The sequence below is a fragment of the Mustelus asterias genome, chromosome 5 (genome assembly GCF_964213995.1).
Source record: "Mustelus asterias chromosome 5, sMusAst1.hap1.1, whole genome shotgun sequence".
NCBI classification, from domain to species: Eukaryota; Metazoa; Chordata; class Chondrichthyes; order Carcharhiniformes; family Triakidae; genus Mustelus; species Mustelus asterias.
Window position 1 is genome coordinate 30,339,554 of NC_135805.1, and position 22,371 is coordinate 30,361,924.

General features: G+C 48.4%; 1 protein-coding gene across 1 annotated transcript in view; it reads left to right on the forward strand.

Moving 5' to 3' along the window:
• Positions 1-22,371, forward strand: part of mettl24 (methyltransferase like 24) — a 128,518-nt gene that overhangs the window by 20,710 nt on the left and 85,437 nt on the right. Inside the window, exon 2 of the mRNA XM_078212367.1 lies at positions 15,218-15,316. Within this exon, the coding sequence (XP_078068493.1) occupies positions 15,218-15,316 (99 nt within the window). The remainder of the gene's footprint in view (positions 1-15,217; positions 15,317-22,371) is intronic.

Genomic DNA, 22,371 nt, shown 5'->3' on the forward strand with positions numbered 1-22,371 from the left:
CGACACACAGTGGCAGCAGTGTGCGCCATCCACGCAATTCACTGCAGCAACTCACCAAGGTTCCTTAGGGCTCAGTGCCAGTTTACATGGGCTTTATCTAATGACTATTAAACGAGGATTCATTCTTTGTCTAAAGTACCCTGTTCTGCCGATCGGTGGGGGGAGGGGGGGGGTGTTCATTGCCCCCCCCCCTCCCGCCCCGTCCTCGTCCCAAAACAGCCTTAAAGCTGAAGGCTGCTGATCTTCAATCTGACCTTACCTGTGGCTTTCTGTACAGCTGTCGGCCAACTCAGTGTTACAGCAAAATGAAACGATTGAATTGTGTTTGACCCCAGGGTGTAGATTGAGCGGAAGTGCGGCTGCATTTGCATCTGATGTAAAAGCAGTGGGGTTTGACAGGACCTGAGATCAGGAGAGACAGCGGGAAACAAATCTCTGTGTAACTGTGTCACTGAGTGCACTGATTAATGATCTCAGATCTCGGTGAGGATGGGTGACAATGTAGTAATGTTGTCTCGAGATTACTTGTATAAAATGCATGCTCCTGCTCCTGTTTAATGGACACTCAATCAGAGAAAGCTTTAAAAAAAAACATAGAGTTTTACATCACTAAAATAGGCCCTTTGGCCCTTCGTGCCTGTGCTGGCCATCAATTTGGAATATAGGTCGTAGACTTCCAGACTAGAGTCCCAGGTCCTGAGATACTGGGGATTGTGGTCGGTGCAGACTCGATGGGCCGAATGGCCTCCTTCTGCACTGTAGGGTTTCTATGATTCTATGGTAGATCTTGAAGTCATCAGAAATTTGCCCTTTCATCACCCGATTGCTCTTTGACATAACAAACATGCTATTTTGGTCACTATATGAAATTAAAAAATATCATTTGTGGAGACAGCTTGTATTGCTGTGATTACTTGGATGTTAAAACACCCAGGAATGTGTCAGTATTTACAGGGGGTCCCTGGGGAGTGTGTCAGTATTTACAGGGGGTCCCTGGGGAGTGTGTCAGTATTTACAGGGGGTCCCTGGGGAGTGTGTCAGTATTTACAGGGGGTCCCCCGGGGAGTGTGTCGGTATTTACAGGGGGTCCCCGGGGAGTGTGTCAGTATTTACAGGGGGTCCCCGGGGAGTGTGTCAGTATTTACAGGGGGTCCCCGGGGAGTGTGTCAGTATTTACAGGGGGTCCCCGGGGAGTGTGTCAGTATTTACAGGGGGTCCCTGGGGAGTGTGTCAGTATTTACAGGGGGTCCCTGGGAATGTCAGTATTTACAGGGACTCCCTGGGGGTGTGTCAGTATTTACAGGGTCTCCCGGGGTGTGTGCCAGTATTTACAGGGGGTCCCCCGGGGAGTGTGTCAGTATTTACAGGGGTCCCCCGGGGAGTGTGTCAGTATTTACAGGGGGTCCCTGGGGAGTGTGTCAGTATTTACAGGGGATCCCCGGGGAGTGTGTCAGTATTTACAGGGGGTCCCCGGGGAGTGTGTCAGTATTTACAGGGGATCCCCCAGGGAGTGTGTCAGTATTTACAGGGGATCCCCCGGGGAGTGTGTCAGTATTTACAGGGGGTCCCTGGGAATGTCAGTATTTACAGGGGGTCCCTGGGTGTGCGTCAGTATTTACAGGGACTCCCTGGGGGTGTGTCAGTATTTACAGGGTCTCCCGGGGTGTGTGCCAGTATTTACAGGGGGTCCCCCGGGGAGTGTGTCAGTATTTACAGGGGTCCCCCGGGGAGTGTGTCAGTATTTACAGGGTCTCCCGGGGAGTGTGTCAGTATTTACAGGGGTCCCCCGAGGAGTGTGTTAGTATTTACAGAGACTCCCTGCGAGTGTGTCAGTATTTACAGGGTCCCCTGGGGAGTGTGTCAGTATTTACAGGGGGTCCCCCGGGGAGTGTGTCAGTATTTACAGGGACTCCCTGCGAGTGTGTCAGTATTTACAGGGGGTCCCCGGGGAGTGTGTCAGTATTTACAGGGTCCCCCGGGGAGTGTGTCAGTATTTACAAGGGGTCCCTGGGAGTGTATCAGTATTTACAGGGGGTTGCCAGGTGTGTCAGTATTTACAGGGGGTCCCCGGGGAGTGTGTCAGTATTTACAGGGGATCCCCGGGGAGTGTGTCAGTATTTACAGGGGATCCCCAGGAGTGTGCCAGTATTTACAGGAGTTCCCCCGGGGAGTGTGTCAGTATTTACAGAGTCCCCCGGGGAGTGTGTCAGTATTTACAAAGGGTCCTCGGGGAGTGTGTCAGTATTTACAAGGGGTCCCCGGGAGTGTATCAGTATTTACAGGGGGTTGCCAGGTGTGTGTTAGTATTTACAGGGGGTCCCCGGGGAGTGTGTCAGTATTTACAGGGGATCCCCGGCGACTGTGCCAGTATTTACAGGGGGTCCCCCGGGGAGTGTGTCAGTATTTACAGGGGCTCCCTGGGGAGTGTGTCAGTATTCACAGGGGGTCCCCGGGATCTGTGTCAGTATTTACAGGGGGTCCCCGGGAGTGTGTCAGTATTTACAGGGACTCTCTGAGAGTGTGTCAGGATTTACAGGGAATCCCCCGGGGAGTGTGTCAGTATTTACAGGGGGTTTCCAGGGAGTGTGTCAGTATCTACAGGGGGTCCCCGGGAGTGTGTCAGTATTTACAGGGGCTCCCTGGGGAGTGTGTCAGTATTCACAGGGGGTCCCCGGGATCTGTGTCAGTATTTACAGGGGGTCCCCGGGAGTGTGTCAGTATTTACAGGGACTCTCTGAGAGTGTGTCAGGATTTACAGGGAATCCCCCGGGGAGTGTGTCAGTATTTACAGGGGGTCCCCGGGGAGTGTGTCAGTATTTACAGGGGGTCCCTGGGGTGTGTGTCAGTATTCACAGAGGGTCCCCGGGGTGTGTGTCAGTATTTACAGGGGGTTGCCAGGAGTGTGTCAGTGTTTACAGGGGTCCCTGGGGAGTGTGTCAGTATTCACAGGGGATCCCCCGGGCAGTGTGTCAGTATTTACAGGGGGTTTCCTGGGAGTGTATTATTTACAGGGACTCTCTGAGAATGTCAGTATTCTTCTTCCACTGCTCTCTGTCCCGACACCATTCTAGAATCACCCCCTCACCACCGACTCACCCTCATCTGTCCCAAGCCTCCATTCAAGCTGCCATTCTCCTGTTCCCCTCTCTTGTGTCGTAGAGTTTAATGAAGAAACCCAGTCCAACGCCGGCATCTCCACATAATGTCAGTATTTACAGGGGATCCCCGGGGAGCGTGTCAGTATTTACAGGGGGTTGCCAGGAGTGTGTCAATATTTACAGAGGGTTACCAGGAATGTGTCAGTATTTAAAGGAAGTTCCCGGAAGTGTGTCAATATTTGCCACATTCTCCCATGTCCCCAATTAGTCCCATTATGGGACTTCAGGGAACGTGTCAATATATTTTGTGTTATGAGTTGTTCTTCTACCTTTCTGGGTATATCCACCGAAGGTCTATAAATGTTACTGTATCCGTTGCCTGGGCATCATCTAGAGGTGGGAGGATATCTGAGGCAAGGCTTGTTCACTGACACCATAGCAAGAACCTCTTTAAACGTTGGCCCAGTCGGGCGTATCCTCGTACGGTTTGCTGAATGGCCTAATTCGTGTATTCTTAAAATCGTAGAATCCTACAGTGCAGAAAGAGGCCATTCGGCCCATCAAGTCTGGCCCGACCACAATCCCACCCAGGCCCTATCCCCATAACCCCGTGCATTTAACCCAGCTAGTCCCCCCTGACACTAAGGTGCAATTTAGCATAGCCAATCCACCTAGCCCACACATCTTCGGATTGTGGGAGGAAACCAGGGCACCCGGAGGAAACCCACACAGACATGGGGAGAACATGCAAACTCCACACAAACAGTGACCTATGCCGGGATTCGAACCCATGACCCTGGTGCTGTGAGTCAACAGTGCTAACCACTGTGTCACTGTGCCACCCTATTCCTGCTCATTCAAGGAGTCATCCAGCTTCCCTTTAAATACTTCAGTGTTATTCACCTCGGCCACCCCAGTGGTAACGAGTTCCACATTCTCACCACTCTGAGCAAAAGGCAATCGCAGTTACAGCCTGATATATATTCCTTCTCCTCCTCAGCTCCAGGCACTCAATAAAAAGATATTCAACAACCAAGATAAATACTCCAGACACTGGCAATTTGAAATGTAAACTGAAAATTCCAGAAGTGCTCAGCAAGATTAAGCTGCTGCTTCTGTGGGGGGAGAGATGGAGTTAATGTTTCAGATTGATGACCTTCCTACAGCATCGCAGTGATATAGTAACAAAGCTTCATCAGTCTAAGGGGGGATTTTATGAATCAGAAATGTGGCGAGCCACATTATTAATTAGTTGGGAGCCAAGCTTTTCCTTTCCCAGTGGTGGATGTGTTTGTGAGTTGGATTTCACGTCTTCTGGGGGCTTTATTCTAATAATTCATTTGCATGCCATGAATCTTCATTAAAACTTTTCATAATTAAGTCCTGATAGAGTTAGCGGCACGTGAGAATCCTGTGGCGGCCGGTTCACACTCGTTTATAGGTGACGTGCCTCAAAGGCCTTTGCGCAGTTGTGTCCCGGCTCGGTGGTTTTCTTCATTAAACTCTACGACACAAGAGAGGGGAACAGGAGAATGGCAGCTTGAATGGAGGCTTGGGACAGATGAGGGTGAGTCGGTGGTGAGGGGGTGATTCTAGAATGGTGTCGGGACAGAGAGCAGTGGAAGAAGGATTCAAGGGACGAAAGAAGGTGGGGTCGAGGCATAGGGGAGTGAAGTGGGAAGGCCCCGGTGTCCTGGGTGTGGTAGGGAGTTAGTCAAGGTGAGAAAATGACGGGTCTAAAGGTCTGTGTCAGTACTGCCCCAAGAGTTAGTTCTCCCCGTGTCGGCATGGGTTTCCTCCAGGTGCTCCAGTTTCCTCCCACACTCTAAAGATGTGTGGGTTAGGTGGATTGGTCATGCTATATTGTCCTTCAGTGTCCCAAGATGTCTAGGTTAGATTGATTAGCTATGGGAAATGTGTGAGGTTATGGGGAGAGGGCCTGGGTAAGATACTGTGTCAGAGAGTCAGTGCAGACTTGATGGGCCGAATGGCCTCCCCTGCAGTGTATGGATTCTATGATTAACACTCACACCCCTTCACATCATTCTGGTAGGAAACTGTTCGGTGAAAGATTTTGACTTCTTTCTCAATGTCCTGAACAGACAGGTCTTCGACCAACACCAAGTACCTCTAAAGCAGTGGTTCCCAAAGGGTGCGGCGTGCCACACTGGTGCAGCGAGAGAGGATGGCAAGTGTGGCGGGAAGATTCAAGGACAATCAAAGAAACATTTAAACATGGTTTAAACAAGCATTGTTTTATACTTTCTGGATGTCCCATGATCATATTATAAAGTAGTTGTGTTCTATGTTATGAATCAAGCACTGCTCGGAGTTGTTTTTTTTTTGTTTTTGAAAGTATTTCTTATCAATAAAAAATTCGGTGTGGCGCGAGCAAATTTTTATTCCAAAAGTGTGGCCCAGTGAAACAAGTTTGGGAACCACTGCTCTAACCTAAGATAAGCAACCAGCACAATGTATTTTTGTTTCACAAACAGGAAGAGTTAGAGTAAACTGCACTGAAAACTTGCTTTTTATTTCCCAACAGTACAAACAGATTTTTGCAGCTGTTGTTCCCCGCTGACCTTGTTTGCTGTTTAGACATCCATTCAGGTCGGCTTAATTACTGTTTCCACTGGGGTGGAGGAGTGAATTAGGGTAGGCTAGCTGGCCAGATGCAGAGAGAGCAATGAGTCAGTTGTACTCTGTACAGAGATAGTTTCCACTGGCAAGGCAGTCAGTTGGAATTACTGAATCAGGACAGGCTGAAGGGTACAAAGGGGACTGCTGCATTTTCCTGACCAATACCAAACTTTCCAATGGTAACTCTGTAGCAGATTGAGTTAGAACATAGAACATAGAACATAGAAAGCCACAGCACAAACAGGCCCTTCGGCCCACAAGTTGCGCTGATCATATCCCTACCTCTAGGCCTATCTATAGCCCTCAATCCCATTAAATCCCATGTACTCATCCAGAAGTCTCTTAAAAGACCCCAACGAGTTTGCCTCCACCACCACCGACGTCAGCCGATTCCACTCACCCACCACCCTCTGAGTGAAAAACTTACCCCTGACATCTCCTCTGTACCTACCCCCCAGCACCTTAAACCTGTGTCCTCTCGTAGCAACCATTTCAGCCCTTGGAAATAGCCTCTGAGAGTCTACCCTATCCAGACCTCTCAACATCTTGTAAACCTCTATCAGGTCACCTCTCATCCTTTGTCTCTCCAGGGAGAAGAGACCAAGCTCCCTCAACCTATCCTCATAAGGCATGCCCCCCAATCCAGGCAACATCCTTGTAAATCTCCTCTGCACCCTTTCAATGGCTTCAACATCTTTCCTGTAATGAGGTGACCAGAACTGCGCGCAGTACTCCAAGTGGGGTCTAACCAGGGTCCTATAAAGCTGCAGCATTATCTCCCGACTCCTAAACTCAATCCCTCGATTAATGAAGGCCAGTACGCCGTACGCCTTCTTGACCGCATCCTCCACCTGCGAGGCCGATTTAAGAGTCCTATGGACCCGGACCCCAAGGTCCTTCTGATCCTCTACACTGCTAAGAATGGTACCCTTCATATTATACTGCTGCTTCATCCCATTGGATCTGCCAAAATGGATCACCACACATTTATCCGGGTTGAAGTCCATCTGCCACTTCTCCGCCCAGTCTTGCATTCTATCTATGTCTCGCTGCAACTTCTGACATCCCTCCAAACTATCCACAACACCACCTACCTTGGTGTCGTCAGCAAACTTACCAACCCATCCCTCCACTTCCTCATCCAGGTCATTTATGAAAATGACAAACAGCAAGGGTCCCAGAACAGATCCCTGGGGCACTCCATGGTCACTGACCTCCATGCAGAGAAAGACCCCTCCACAGCCACTCTCTGCCTTCTGCAGGCAAGCCAGTTCTGGATCCACAAGGCAACAGCCCCTTGGATCCCATGCCCTCTCACTTTCTCAAGAAGTCTTGCATGGGGGACCTTATCTGCCCTCCCGACTGTGAGTTCTCTGTCTGCCCTCCCGACTGGACGTCAAGAATCCCATGACACTATTCAAAGAGAAAGGAGGGTCTTCTCTCCGGTGTCCTGGCCAACATTTATTCCCCGAGCAACATCGAAACAGATTGTCCAATCATTTATCGCATTTATGTTTGTGGGAGCTTGCTATGCACAAATTGGCTGCCTAATTTCCTAAATTGCAACAGTGACAACACTTAAAAAAAGTACTTAATTGTCTTTAACGTACTCCGCAGTGACTGACTGATTCGATCGAAATGGAAATTCTTTTTTTTTCAAATGAATGACAGTTGATTGTCATCCCCCAGCACCTGAGTGACAGGTCAGATAACTTCACAAACTGTGCTGGAAATCATGCTCTAGATATTTAATGGTAAATGTTTGTGCGTTTATAAGCTGATCAGCATAGCTTTGTGCTCACAAAATAGATGCTAAACTAAATTGCGCTGTGATGGAATCCATTGTGGATATACAGATGGAAGTATTCTCACCCCTGAGTCAGAATGGTTTAAACCCCCATCCCAGAGACTAGAACACAAAATCTAGGACGACACTTCCCAGTGCGTTACTGAGGGGGAGCTGTATTGTCAGAGATGCTGGCTTTCAGTGTGATTCTGTACGGTAACCCACCCTGTCTACCCAAGAGGAAAGACACACAAACGTAAAAGTATCTCTCATTGTTTCTTCTCCCCTGTGGTGAGATTGTCCTGTGAGCAGGAATTAACTAGGCCCAGCCTACATTCCCGAGAGTTTAGAAGAATTAAATCTGATTGAATTGAAAGATATAAAATTCTTTTGGGGTTTGTCAGGTCTGTTGTTTCTCTTCCCGCACCTAGTGATGCACTTCCATTAGTTTCCATGGCTAGTTTGTCCTGGAACAGTTCTCTAGCTGCTCTGACAAAGGGTCATCCAGACTCGAAACATTAGCTCCCTTCTCTCTCCGCATTTGCTGAGTTTTTCCAGGAGGAGGCCATTCGGCCTTCGAGCCTGCACCGCCTTTCATTACGATCATAGCTGATCATCCAACTCAATAACCAGATCCTGCCTTCCCTTCCTATCCTTTAGGTCCCACTTCACCCCAAGAGCTATATCTAAGTGCTTCTTCAAAACATACAGGGTGGAATTTTCCCGACATGCCACGGGAATCGTAGGGGGTAGAACATGGACCATGCAAAGGTCCACTGACCTCGGGCAGGAATTTTCAGCCTTGGGGTGAATGTGGCTGGAAAATCCCACCCACAATACTTCGGCCTCAGCTACTTTCTGTGGTGGTGAATTCCATAGGCTGCTCACTCTCTGGGTGAAGAAATTTCTCCTCATCTCTGTCCTAAACGGTCTACCTTGTATCCTCAAACCATTTGCTGATCTTTGAGAGAGCTTTCTCAACCCATTGCACTCCCTTCCTCTTTCCCTCCAGCCCTGTGGCGATTTTCCCTTTGAGAATTTCTCCAATTCCAGTTCAAAGGTCATTATTGAATCTGCTTTCACCATGTTGCGAGGTAGTCCATCCCAGATTATTTTTGATTTGATTTGATTTAATATTGTCATTGATTTAATATTTAATGCTGCAACTGTACAGGGTACTGGTGAGGCTGTACCAAGAGTACTGTGTACAATTTTGGTCCCCTTATTTAAGAAAGGATAGATTAGTTTTGGGGGGGGGGTACAGAGAAGGTTCACCAGGTTGATTCCAGAGATGAGGGGGTTAGCTTATGAGGAGAGAGTGAGTAGACTGGGCCTGTACTCATTGGAGTTTAGAAGGTTGAGGGGAGATCTTATAGAGACATATAAGATAATGAAGGGGATCGACAGGGTAGAAGCAGCGAGGTTATTTCCACTTACAATGGAAACAAGAACTAGGGGGCATAATACGGGGGAGTCAATTTAGAACAGAGTTGAGGAGGAACTTCTTCTCTCAGAGGGTAGTGAATCTTTGGAATTCTCTGCCCAATGAAGCAGTAGAGGCTACCTCATTAAATGTGTTTAAGTCACAGATAGATAGATTTTTAACCATTAAGGGAATTAAGGGTTATGGGGAGCAGGCGGGTAAGTGGAACTGAACCCACTATCAGATCAGCCATGATCTTATTGAATGGCGGAGCAGGCTTGAGGGGCTAGATGGCCTACTCCTGCTCCTATTTCTTATGTTCTTGTGTTCTTATGTTGTCACATGTATCAGGATACAGTGAAAAGTATTGTTTCTTGCGCGCTATATAGATGGAGTATACCATTCGTAGAGAAGGAAAGGAGAGAGTGCAGAATGTAGTGTTACAGTCATAGCTAGGGTGTAGAGAAAGATCAACTTAATGCAAGGTAGGTCCATTCAAAAGTCTGATGGCAGCAGGGAAGAAGCTGTTCTTGAGTCAGTTGATACATGTCCTCAGACTTTTGTATCTTTTTCCCTAAGGAAGAAGGTGGAAGAGAGAATGTCCAGGATGCGTGGGATCCCTAATTATGCTGGCTGCTTTGCCGAGGCAGCGGCAAGTGTAGACAGATTATCACAGCTTTCTCTGGGAAGAATTGTTTTCACAAGCTGTATGTTTGCAGGTATTTCTGACTGAGTGTTTGCATTCCAGAGATGACATAAGACACCATCTTTAGCAGTGACGAGATGCTGCTGCTCTCCACAGGATGTTAATCATCATCATAACAGCTGCCGCACTGTGTCAGTAAATCAGGAGCTCTAGAAGGTTCTGTGCTATGGTCCAGCCAATCCCATACATATCATTGTCACAGTTCATTATAACAGTTCACTGAGCTTTGAGGCTAAAACCTCTGGCTTTGGAATTATTTCCTTTTGCCAGAATCATACAATCCCTACAGTGCAGAAGGAGGCCATTCGGCCCATCTACTCTGCACCGACCACAATCCCACCCAGGTTCTTCTCCCACAACCCCAAATATTTACCCTGCCAATCCCTCTTTAATTTCCCTGGCACAGACTGGAAAGTGCTTCGAGCTGGGGGTCCGGACGGGGAGGAATTTGTAAAATGCATACTGGAAGGTTCTTTGGAACAGTATGTAGATAGCCTGACTAGAGAGGGGGCTATACTGGACCTAGTTCTGGGAAATGAGCCCGGTCAGGTCGTCAAAGTTTCGGTAGGGGAACATGTGGCAAATAGTGACCACAACTCTGTTAACTTTAGGATAGTAATGGACAAGGATGAGTGCAGTCCTACGGGCAGGGTGCTAAATTGGGGGAAGGCTAGGAATTGGTGGATGTTGATTGGGAGAGGATGTTCGAGGGTAAGTCCACGTCTGGCTTGTGGGAGTCTTTTAAGGAACTATTGATAAGGCTGCAGGATAGGCATGTGCCTGTAAAAAGGAAAAATAGGAAAGGTAGGATTCGAGAGCCGTGGATAACCAGGGAAATTGAGGATCTGATTAAAATGAAAAGGGAGGCGTACGTTAAGTCCAGGCAACTGAAAGCAAAGAACAAAGAACAAAGAACAATACAGCACAGGAACAGGCCCTTCGGCCCTCCAAGCCCGCGCCGCTCCCCGGTCCAGGATTGAATCCTGAATCCAGGATCCCCACCCAATTTTCCAGCCTATCTACATACCAATATCCTATCCACCGAGCTGTCCCTCACAGCTACGATGCTTTGTTCATTACAACCTATTAACTTACCCCCACCCCCCCATTCCAGACCATGTGATCTCCAGGGAGAGGCGAAAACCCAGAGTGAAAAACCCCAGGGCCAATATGGGGAAAAAAAATCTGGGAAATTCCTCTCCGACCCCCTGAGGCGATCGAAACGAGTCCAGGAGATCACAATGGCCCCGATCGGAAAATGCTTCCCAACCCTAGTCATTTCCACTTCCACGAACACCATATGAATCCCCTGCCCCCGAGACAGGTTCCCAACTATCCGCAGTCTCACTCTGTACTGGCACCAGCAAGATGATCGTAGAATGAAGCCTTGAAACGAGAAACCAGGAACAATTAGCCCGCGCCGCTCCCTGGTCCAAACTAGATCACTCTTTTGTATCCCTCCATTCCCACTCCGTTCATATAGCTGTCTAGATAAGTCTTAAACGTTCCCAGTGTGTCCGCCTCCACCACCTTGCCCGGCAACACATTCCAGGCCACCACGACCCTCTGTGTGAAATATGTCCTTCTGATATCTGTGTTAAACCTCCCCCCCTTCACCTTGAACCTATGACCCCTCGTGAACGTCACCACCGACCCGGGGAAAAGCTTCCCACCGTTCACCCTATCTATGCCTTTCATAATTTTATACACCTCTATTAAGTCTCCCCTCATCCTCCGTCTTTCCAAGGAGAACAACCCCAGTTTCCCCAATCTCTCCTCATAACCAAGCCCCTCCATACCAGGCAACATCCTGGTAAACCTCCTCTGTACTCTCTCCAAAGCCTCCACGTCCTTCTGGTAGTGTGGCGACCAGAACTGGACGCAGTATTCCAAATGCGGCCGAACCAACGTTCTATACATCTGCAACATCAGACCCCAACTTTTATACTCTATGCCCCGTCCTATAAAGGCAAGCATGCCATATGCCTTCTTCACCACCTTCTCCACCTGTGACGTCACCTTCAAAGATCTGTGGACTTGCACACCCAGGTCCCTCTGCGTCTCTACACCCTTTATGGTTCTTCCATTTATCGTGTAGCTCCTCCCTACATTATGCCCACCAAAATGCATCACTTCGCATTTTTCAGTATTGAACTCCATCTGCCATTTCCTTGCCCAAATTTCCAGCCTATCTATATCTTTCTGTAGCCTCTGACAATGTTCCTCACTATCTGCAAGTCCTGACAGTTTTGTGTCGTCCGCAAACTTACTGATCACCCCAGTTACTCCTTCTTCCAGATCATTTATATAAATCACAAACAGCAGAGGTCCCAATACAGAGCCCTGCGGTACACCACTAGTCACAGGCCTCCAGCCGGAAAAAGACCCTTCCACTACCACCCTCTGTCTTCTATGACCAAGCCAGTTCTCCACCCATCTAGCCACCTCCCCCTTTATCCCATGGGATCCAACCTTTTTCACTAGCCTACCATGAGGGACTTTGTCAAACGTTTTACTAAAGTCCATATAGACAACATCCACGGCCCTTCCTTCGTCAACCATTTTGGTCACTTCTTCAAAAAACACCACCAAGTTCGTGAGGCATGACCTCCCTCTCACAAAACCATGTTGACTATCGTTAATGAGTTTATTCCTTTCTAAATGCGCATACATCCTATCTTTAAGAATCTTCTCCAACAACTTCCCCACCACGGACGTCAAGCTCACCGGCCTATAATTACCCGGGTTATCCTTCCTACCCTTCTTAAATAACGGGACCACATTGGCTATCCTCCAATCCTCTGGGACCTCACCTGTGTCCAGTGACGAGACAAAGATTTGCGTCAGAGGCCCAACTATTTCACCTCTCGTCTCCCTGAGCAGCCTTGGATAGATTCCATCAGGCCCTGGGGATTTGTCAGTCTTTATATTCTCTAACAAACCTAACACTTCCTCCTTTGTAATGGAGATTTTCTCCAACGGTTCAACACTCCCCTCCGAGACACTCCCAGTCAACACATCCCTCTCCTTAGTGAATACCGACTCAAAGTATTCATTTAGGATCTCCCCTACCTCTTTGGGCTCCAAGCATAAGTCCCCACTTTTGTCCCTGAGAGGTCCGATTTTTTCCCTTACAACCCTTTTGTTCCTCCAGATGGAGCTCTGGAGGAATACAGAGAGAGTAGGAAAGAACTCAAACGGGGAGTTAGAAGGGCAAAAAGAGGTCACGAGATGTTCTTGGCAGGCAGGATTAAGGAGAATCCTAAGGCATTCTATTCATACGTTAGGAACAAAAGAGTTGTCAGGGAGAAAATCGGACCTCTCAGGGACAAAGGAGGGGAATTATGCTTAGAACCCAAGGGAATAGGGGAGATCCTAAATGAATACTTTGCATCGGTATTCACGAAGGAGAGGGGCGTGTTAACCGGGAGTGTCTCGGAGGGAGGTGTTGACTCGTTAGAGAAAATCTCCATTACAAGAGAGGAGGTGTTAGGTTTTTGCGGGAACATTAAAACTGACAAAGCCCCAGGGCCTGATGGCATCTATCCTCGACTGCTCAGGGAGACAAGAGATGAAATTGCTGGGCCTCTGACGGAAATCTTTGTCGCTTCTTTGGACACGGGTGAGGTCCCTGAGGATTGGAGGATAGTGAATGTGGTCCCGTTGTTTAAGAAGGGTAGCAGGGATAACCCAGGAAATTATAGGCCGGTGAGCTTGACGTCCGTGGTAGGGAAGTTGTTGGAGAGGATTCTTAGAGACAGGATGTATGTGCATTTAGAACGGAGCAATCTCATTAGTGACAGACAGCATGGTTTTGTAAGACGGAGGTCGTGTCTTACAAATTTGGTGGAGTTTTTTGAGGAAGTGACAAAAACGGTTGATGAAGGAAGGGCCGTGGATGTCGTCTATATGGATTTCAGTAAGGCATTTGACAAAGTCCCACATGGCAGGTTGGTTAAGAAGGTTAAGGTTCATGGGATACAAGGAGAAGTGGCTAGATGGGTGGAGAACTGGCTTGGCCATAGGAGACAGAGGGTAGTGGTCGAAGGGTCTTTTTCCGGCTGGCGGTCTGTGACCAGTGGTGTTCCGCAGGGCTCTGTACTGGGGCCTCTGCTATTTGTGATATATATAAATGATTTGGAAGAAGGTGTAACTGGTGTAATCAGCAAGTTTGCGGATGACACGAAGATGGCTGGACTTGCGGATAGCGAAGAGCATTGTCGGGCAATACAGCAGGATATAGATAGGCTGGAGAATTGGGCGGAGAGGTGGCAGATGGAGTTTAATCCGGATAAATGCGAAGATACATTTTGGAAGAAATAATGTAGGGAGGAGTTATACAATAAATGGCAGAGTCATCAGGAGTATAGAAACACAGAGGGACCTAGGTGTGCAAGTCCACAAATCCTTGAAGGTGGCAACACAGGTGGAGAAGGTGGTGAAGAAGGCATATGGTATACTTGCCTTTATAGGACGGGGTATAGAGTATAAAAGCTGGAGTCTGATGATGCAGCTGTATAGAACGCTGGTTAGGCCACATTTGGAGTACTGCGTCCAGTTCTGGTCGCCACACTACCAGAAGGGCGTGGAGGCGTTAGAGAGAGTGCAGAGAAGGTTTACCAGGATGTTGCCTGGTATGGAGGGTCTTAGCTATGAGGAGAGATTGGGTAGACTGGGGTTGTTCTCCTTGGAAAGACGGAGAATGAGGGGAGATCTAATAGAGGTGTACAAGATTATGAAGGGTATAGATAGGGTGAACAGTGGGAAGCTTTTTCCCAGGTCGGAGGTGACGATCACGAGAGGTCATGGGCTCAAGGTGAGAGGGGCGAAGTATAACTCAGATATCAGAGGGACGTTTTTTACACAGAGGGTGGTGGGGGCCTGGAATGCGCTGCCAAGTAGGGTGGTGGAGGCAGGCATGCTGACATCATTTAAGACTTACCTGGATAGTCACATGAGCAGCCTGGGAATGGAGGGATACAAACGATTGGTCTAGTTGGACCAAGGAGCGGCACAGGCTTGGAGGGCCGAAGGGCCTGTTTCCTGTGCTGTACTGTTCTTTGTTCTTTGTTCTCTGATACTGAGGGTCAGTTTAACATGGCCAATCAACCTGACCCGCACATTTTTGGACTGTGGGAGGAAACCAGAGCACCCGGAGGGAACCCATGCAGACACAGGGAGAATGTGCAGACTCCGCACAGACGGCGACCCGAGCCAGGAATTGAACCCGGGTCCCTGGTGTTGTGAGGCAGCGGTGCTAACCACTGTGCAACCCACAAATAATTACCTCGATGGAGATGTGGGAAGGCAAATGAAGCAAAATTGGTGATTTACAGGGAAGCTGGCTAACTGCAAGGGAAGTAATCCTCTTGCAATGTCCCAGCTATGCAAAATACTCAGGTTCAGTGATGTGCTTTGAGAAAGTAACCTTACTGCAGGTAGTGAGGGGGTAAGCTAACCACATGGCAGTCGTGAGGATTAAGTTACAAACAATCGTTGATTATACAGCGAATGGTCGATAGGGTTTGCACCCACACTAACCACTGTCTGCCTTCCTTTGGTAGTCTCCTCGGTGGCACATTGAACTCCAACCCTGGGTCAGTCCACAGCACTCACTGGAGGAGGAGGCTGCCCGCTTCCTGGCCTATATCAGCAGCTCTCAGGTAAGTGACCGCAACTGTCATGAATATCTCACCATGAGGGGCAGCCATCAGCAAAAGCAGTCAGAGTAAGAAGCAACTTGCATTCATATAGCGCCTATTGTAACCTCAAAGATATCCTGAAGTTCTTCACAAATAAAGAGTTGTTAAGCCTCGCCATTGTAGTTATGTAAGGAAGTGTGGCAGATGCTTTGGGTGCAGAGTAAATCAGACAACTTTGCTCTTTCACCTGCTGTAGGTTTTTTGCAGTCTTTTTGACAATTTAGGCAGCATCAGTCCCAAGCGCTGCTGATTGACCTGATTCAACTACCATCCCCCCCCCCCCTCCCCCCTCCCCCCCGGATCCTATACTCTGGGGAAGCTTTAGCACTCTGATGTTATGATGCACACAGCTGGCTGTGGTAGCAACGGGGAATGGACTGACTGTAGAGGCCCTCAAACTGACAGCTAGTGTCTGACTGGGGAGTGCGTGTGGGCTGGCTGGCTACTGGCTGGTAGCTGCTGCAGAATAGATGATACTGGTGGTGGCTGGTTGCAAAGGGGTTGGCTATAGATTAGCTGCTGGGCTGGGTGCTGCTGGGCTGGGTGCTGCTGGGCTGGATGCTGCTGGGCTGGGTGCTGCTGGGCTGGGTGCTGCTGGGCTGGATGCTGCTGGGCTGGGTGCTGCTGGGCTGGGTGCTGCTGGACTGGGCACTGCCGGGCTGGGTGCCGGCCGGGCTGAGGGGTGCTGCTGCCGAGCTGGGGGGTGCTGCTGCCGGGCTGGGTGCTGATGAGTAACTGTGAACCTGTGAATGGGGAGGTGATGGTCTAGTGGTATTATCACTGGACTATTAAACCAGAAACCCAGCTAATGTTCTGGGGATTCGGGTTCGAATCCCACCACGGCAGATGGTGGAATTTGAATTCAGTTTAAAAAAATCTGGAATTAGGAATCTACTGATGACCACGAAACCATTGTCGGAAAAACTCATCTGGTTCACTGAAGTCCTTTAGGGAAGGAAATCTGCCGTCCTTACCTGGTCTGGCCTGTGACTCCCGAACCACAGCAATGTGGTTGACTCTCAACTAGGGATGGGAAATAAATGCAGTGATGCCCAAATCCACGAATCAATCAAAAAAAGAACCTGCTGGAATGGTTGTGAATTCTTGGCTCCATGTGGTGTAATGACAGTGGGTTAAGCAGCTGTGTGTTGTGTAAAGTCACTACACCATATCACATCTGAATTTACCTGAAGTTATTTAAAACTGACAGATTAAATATGATTTTGGTACCTTTATGTCCACTGAGGACAGGGCTCGTGTGCAATTAATAATATTCTTCAATTGTACATTTTAATTAGAACTCTTTGTAAAAGGATCTGGGAATATGAAGAATTCTGCCATGAACTCTGCTAAATAAGGACCGAGGCCTTCTTTAGGGCTTTCCAGCCATGTTTGAATTCAGATTGGCTTGGTGGCAGTTTGATTCTGTCTAATTGGATTATTCCTGTGTCAAATCTTTTGCGACGCTGCACAAATTTTCTCTAAATGGATTAAATTGCAGCAGCAAATATGATCGGACCTGGTGTGTCAGAGTACCAGCAGAGCCCGGCTTGTGTGGCGCTTTCTCCCATCCTTCTTTCCAAGTGCCCCTTCCAGCTATTCCTCGTTTAAAACCAGATTTAATGAAGGGACAGTTTGTAATCTCAGCAAGTGACTGAAATGGTTTTGCAAAAAGCCAGAATAGTGGACAAAATTATGAGGGACGTACATAAGGTAGATAGGAAAAAATGTTTCCCATTCGTAGAGGGTTCAATTAAGGTCAGGGGCTGGAGGTTTAGAGGGGATTTGAGGAAAATACTTTTTCACCCAGAGGGTGGTGGGAATCTGGAACCCACCGTCTGAAAGGGTGGGAGAGGCAGGAACCCTCACAACATTTGAGAAGCATTTAGATGGGCACTTGAAACACCACAGCATACAAGGCTGCGGACCAAGTGCTGGAAAATGGGATTAGAATAGATAGGTGCTTGATGGTCGGTTCAGATACGATGGGCCAAAGGGCCATTTTTTATGTTGTAAAACTCTATGACTCTACAACAAAGAAACCATTTCCCAAACTGTCCTTCCATCTCTGGGTTTGAATCTATGCAGAGAATAATGAGGCGAAGATTCCTCTCCTCTCCAGCTCAATGAAACACATTGAGGTTGGTGGATCCAAGTGTTCATTAGGAGGTGGACTGGCTGCCGCTGGGTTGGCTGCTGATGAGTAAATGTGAACCTGTGAATGGGGAGACAATGGCCTGGTCGTATTATCGCTAGACTATTAATCCAGAAACTCAGCTAATGTTCTGGGGACCTGGGTTCGAATCCCACCACGGCAGATGGTGGAATTTGAATTCTATTAAACAAATCTAGAATTAGGAACCTACTAATGACCATAAAATCATTGTCAATTGTTGGAAAAACGCATCTGATTCACTAACGTCCTTTAGGGAAGGAAATCAGTGTCCTTACCTGGTCTAGCTGAACATGGGGCAGCATGGTGGCACATTGGTTAGCACTGCTGCCTCACAGCTCCAGGGACCCGGGTTCGATTCCCGACTTGGGTCACTGTCTGTGTGGAGTCTGCACGTGTCTGCATGGGTTTCCTCCGGGTGCTCCGGTTTCCTCCCACGGTACAAATATGTGCGGGTTAGGTTGATCGGACGTGCTAAATTAACCCTTAGTATCCCAAGATGTGATAGGTTAGAGGGATTAGCCGGGTAACTCAACAGAGAGAAGGCCTGGATTGCTGTCTATGTGTGCCAAAACCCCATTGAGCACAAAAGATTCAACCCTCAGCGCGGTTTCAACACAATGGTAAATGGGTCTTCTGGGAGGTTTGATGCATGGTGACTAGCCATTCCTAATCAGGGACAGAATTCAAACTTACCAACGCCACTTGTGGATCTGGCAGCAGCTTCTGAACTGGGATGTTAAAGTTAAAAATTAAAGCTTATTTATTAGTCACACCAGGCTTACATTAACACTGCAATGAAGTTACTGTGAAATTCCTCTAGTTGCCACATTCTGGTGCCTCTTCGGGTCAATGCACCTAACCAGCACGTCTTTCGGACTGTGGATGGAAACCGGAGCACCCGGAGGAAACCCACACAGATACAGGGAGAACGTGCAGACTCCACCCAAGCCGGGAATCGAACCTGGGTCCCTGGTGCTGTGAGGCAGCAGTGCCAACCACTGTGCCACCGTAACTCGCTGCACAGGGTGAGGGTGGATAGATAAGATTCTCTTGGTGGGAGAAATAGCAACTGGCAGTATTTTTGTTTTAAGATGTTTAAATGGAGGCCGCTAACCCTATTTCGTGGACCTATTTTGCCTTGAGTATTGTGCAGTTGTACATCTCAGCCCCAGCTGCAGCTTGGTCTGGAACATCTGCCGTGTGAACTGCGTGATCTCATGATTTGATTCAAAGAGCCAAGGGCATGAGATAACCAGTTTCTGAATTGTTCAGTTTGCACTTGCAAGATGAGGCCAGAGATGCTAAGGAGCGGTGGGGCCCAGCGAGGAGTTTTTCTGCTGCTGATGGTGACGTCCTGACTGAAAAAATCACCTGAAATGATGACCAGCCCCTTCTCGATGCTCCGATGGTGTTTGCAGAAGACCATAAGATACAGGAGCAGAATTAGGCTCATTGAGGCTGCTCTGCCATTCAACCATGGCTGATAAGTTTCTTAACCCCATTCTCCCACTTTTCCCCGTAACCTTTGATCCCCTATCTAGGTACATTGGCCATGCTAAATTCTCCCTCGTTGTACCCCAACAGGCGCCAGAGTGTGGCGACTAGGCGATTTTTACAGTAACTTGTAAGCCTGCTTGTGACGCTAATAAAGTTTAATCTTAATCTCTGTCTTAAATACAGTCAATAACCTGGTCTCCACAACCTTCCGTGGCAATGAATTCCACAGATTCACCACCCTCTGGCTGAAGAAATTCCTCCTCATCTCAGTTCTAAAGGGTCGGTCCCTTTACGCTGAGGCTGTGCCCTCGAAGTGTGCATCTGAGCATTTATCCTCTCCCTCCACTGAGACCATCGGGGGTTTCTGAGAGGTGTTTTAAGCGGGTATCTCTTGTCCCTGAGCAGCTCGCAGGTAACTCTGCTTCGAGGTGTGAGGTGATTAGGCAGGGGGGGGACTGTCACAGGCGTGAGCTCCGACGTGCAGATCAGACCTCTGTGTCTGCCAGGTAAACCCCTTAGCACAAATAGTGAACAAAGCCTTTCACACGAGCTCTTAGAGAGCTGCTGTGAGTACTGGCCACTTAGTGGTTATTTAACTGTCAAGTCTTTAGACCCCTCAATTGCCAGTTTCACTGGAGGCTTCCTAGAAGCTGAGGAAGCTTGTGCACCCACAGTTAAACCCCTAGAACCCATGTTAATGTCGCTATAACTGAGTGACTGACATGTCCAAATTGATCACTTTCCTCTCACGAGGGGCTTGTTCACACTCTCTCTAACACACTGTCTGCAAATGTGGATTGGAGCTGGCTTCCTGACCGGCTCAGCTGAGATATAACCATTAGACCCCCCCACAACCCCGACCCCACCCCACTCTCCCAACACTTGCACACAAGCCCACGTGCTCACAATTGTCTCTGGTGAATGAGCATCGTGTATAATCAGTTCAACTTGAGATTTGTGGGATGACCTCATAACATCTGAATTTTTAGATCATGAACACATGTCCTCACGAACATTTAAGAAGCAGTTAGATGAGCATTTGAAATGCCACAGCAAACAACGCGACCAAGTGCTGGAAAATGGGATTAGAAAAGATAGGTGCTTGATGGCCGGTGTGGACGTGATGGGCCAAAGGGCCTCTGTTTTGAGCTGGAAAACTCTCTGGGCGGGAATTTCCGGCTGCGCTCTCTCCAAACATGGAGAATCCCACCCGAGCTCAATGGGCCTAAGATGTGCGGGTTAGGTGGATTGGCCATGCTAAGTTGCCCCTTAATATCCCGGGATACATAGGTTGGAGGGATCAGCGGGGTAAATATGTGGAGTTACGGGGATAGGGCCTGGGTGGGATTGTTGTCAGTACAGACTCGATGAACCGAATGGCCTCCTTCTGCACTGTAGGGATTCTATAATTTCTATGATTCTATGACCTTTGCATGGTCTGCCTCCTGCCTGTGACAATTCCCATGGCGGACAGGACAGGAAAATCCCCCCCCCTCCCCCCCCCCAACCCCACCCCCCCACCCCCCCGTCTCTATGACTTCAGTTTGAGTTGATGGCAGCAGTGCACTCCCGATATGAAGTGCTTCACTTTATTGGTGAGTGAGGTTAAAATGAGAGGTTTGGGCCTGTTTCATTGCACCGTGCTGGTTTTGCCCCGTCATCCTAGATCCTCTCCTTGCCGGCTCTGTAATAGAAAGTTACATTCCTGCTGCATTGTTCAGCCGCATCGGATTAAGAATGAGTTATTGCAACAGCTGGTGGGTGAAATTGTAGGGAGTGGATTCTGGCGACAGGACTAGCATTGACAAGTGCCTTCGCATCTGCATACTATCAGCTTCAGACACAGTTCTGGATAACAGATATCGCTAAAGACAGATCACTGGGGTGAGTGCCATTGTCTGATTCAGACTTACTTCATTGCAGCCTCATACACAAGCAGCAGTTGGCCGCGTGGCAGAGTAACCCATCCATCCTCTCAGACATGCTCCACCATTTCACTAGTTCATTTATCTTTGCTTCATTCATGGGATCATTGGCTGGGCCGTCTCTAATTGCCCTTTGAACTGAGTGGCTGGCTAGGCATTTAAGAGTCAACCACATTGCTGTGGATCTGGAGTCACATGTTGACCTGACCAGGCAAGGATGGAAGGTTTCCTCCCCTGAAGGAGATGAGTGAGGGTAAGTGGGATGTAGGTGGGACCTGGATTGGTATGGGTTTTGGAGGGAGTATGAGGCAGTATGACAGGCACTTTGGGGTTGGATGTGGGGTTTATAATGGGGATGAGAACCTGACATTCATCATTAAAACAGGGCCAATGTCCCAGTAAACAGAGACCTTCCCATCCTTCCCTCCATTGCTGTCTCGGGCCTGCGTCCACCCCGATGCCGTCCCGCCCCTGCCATCCGAGAACAAAAATAAGGCAGAGGGAGGTCTGGTGAGTCAGGAAGCTTCCTGATGTTACCTTCCAGCCTCCTTCACAAGAATCCAGCCCAAAGTGTTTATAATTATGAAGGGATTTGAGAGGGGAAATATGGAGAAAATATTTCCCCTGTCGGGAGAATCCAGAACAAATGGGAAGAATCTGAATAATGAGCGCCAAGCCAGCTAGATGGGGTTTTTAACGACAATCGTTGCATGGCGAAGATTTCATGGACTGAGATGATGAGGAGAAACTTCTTTGCTCAAAGGATGGTGAAGAAGAAAATAGGCATTTAGACTCTAAAGGCATCAAGGGGCATGGGGAGAGCGTGGGAGTACAATGGTGAGATAGAGGATCAGCCGTGATCATGTTGAATGTTGGAGCAGGCTCAAAGGGCCGAATGGCCCACTTCTCGTATTTTCTATGATGTGGAGATGCCGGCGTTGGACTGGGGTGGGCACTGTGAGAAGTCTCACAACACCAAGTTAAAGTCCAACAGGTTTATTTGGAATCACAAGTTTTCGGAGCGCTGCTCCTTCATCAGGTGAGTGTGAAAGCTCGTGATTCCAAATAAACCCATCTTCTATGTCATCATTAGAATTTGAATTCCAGATTATTCTGTGATGGGATTCGAACCTGAGTCCAGAGAGCATTACCCTGGGTCTCTGGATTACTAGTCCAGTGACATGACCACTACAAGGAGAGGTGATGGCCTAGTGGTATCATCGCTAGACTATTAACCCACAAACTCAGCGAATGTTCTGGGGACCCGGGTTCAAATCCCGTCATGGCAGATGGTAGAATTCGAATTCAATGAAAAAATATCTGAAATGAAGAATCTACTGATGACCATGAAACCATTGTTGATTGTTGGGGAAACCCATCTGGTTCACTAATGTCCTTTAGGGAAGGAAATCTGCTGG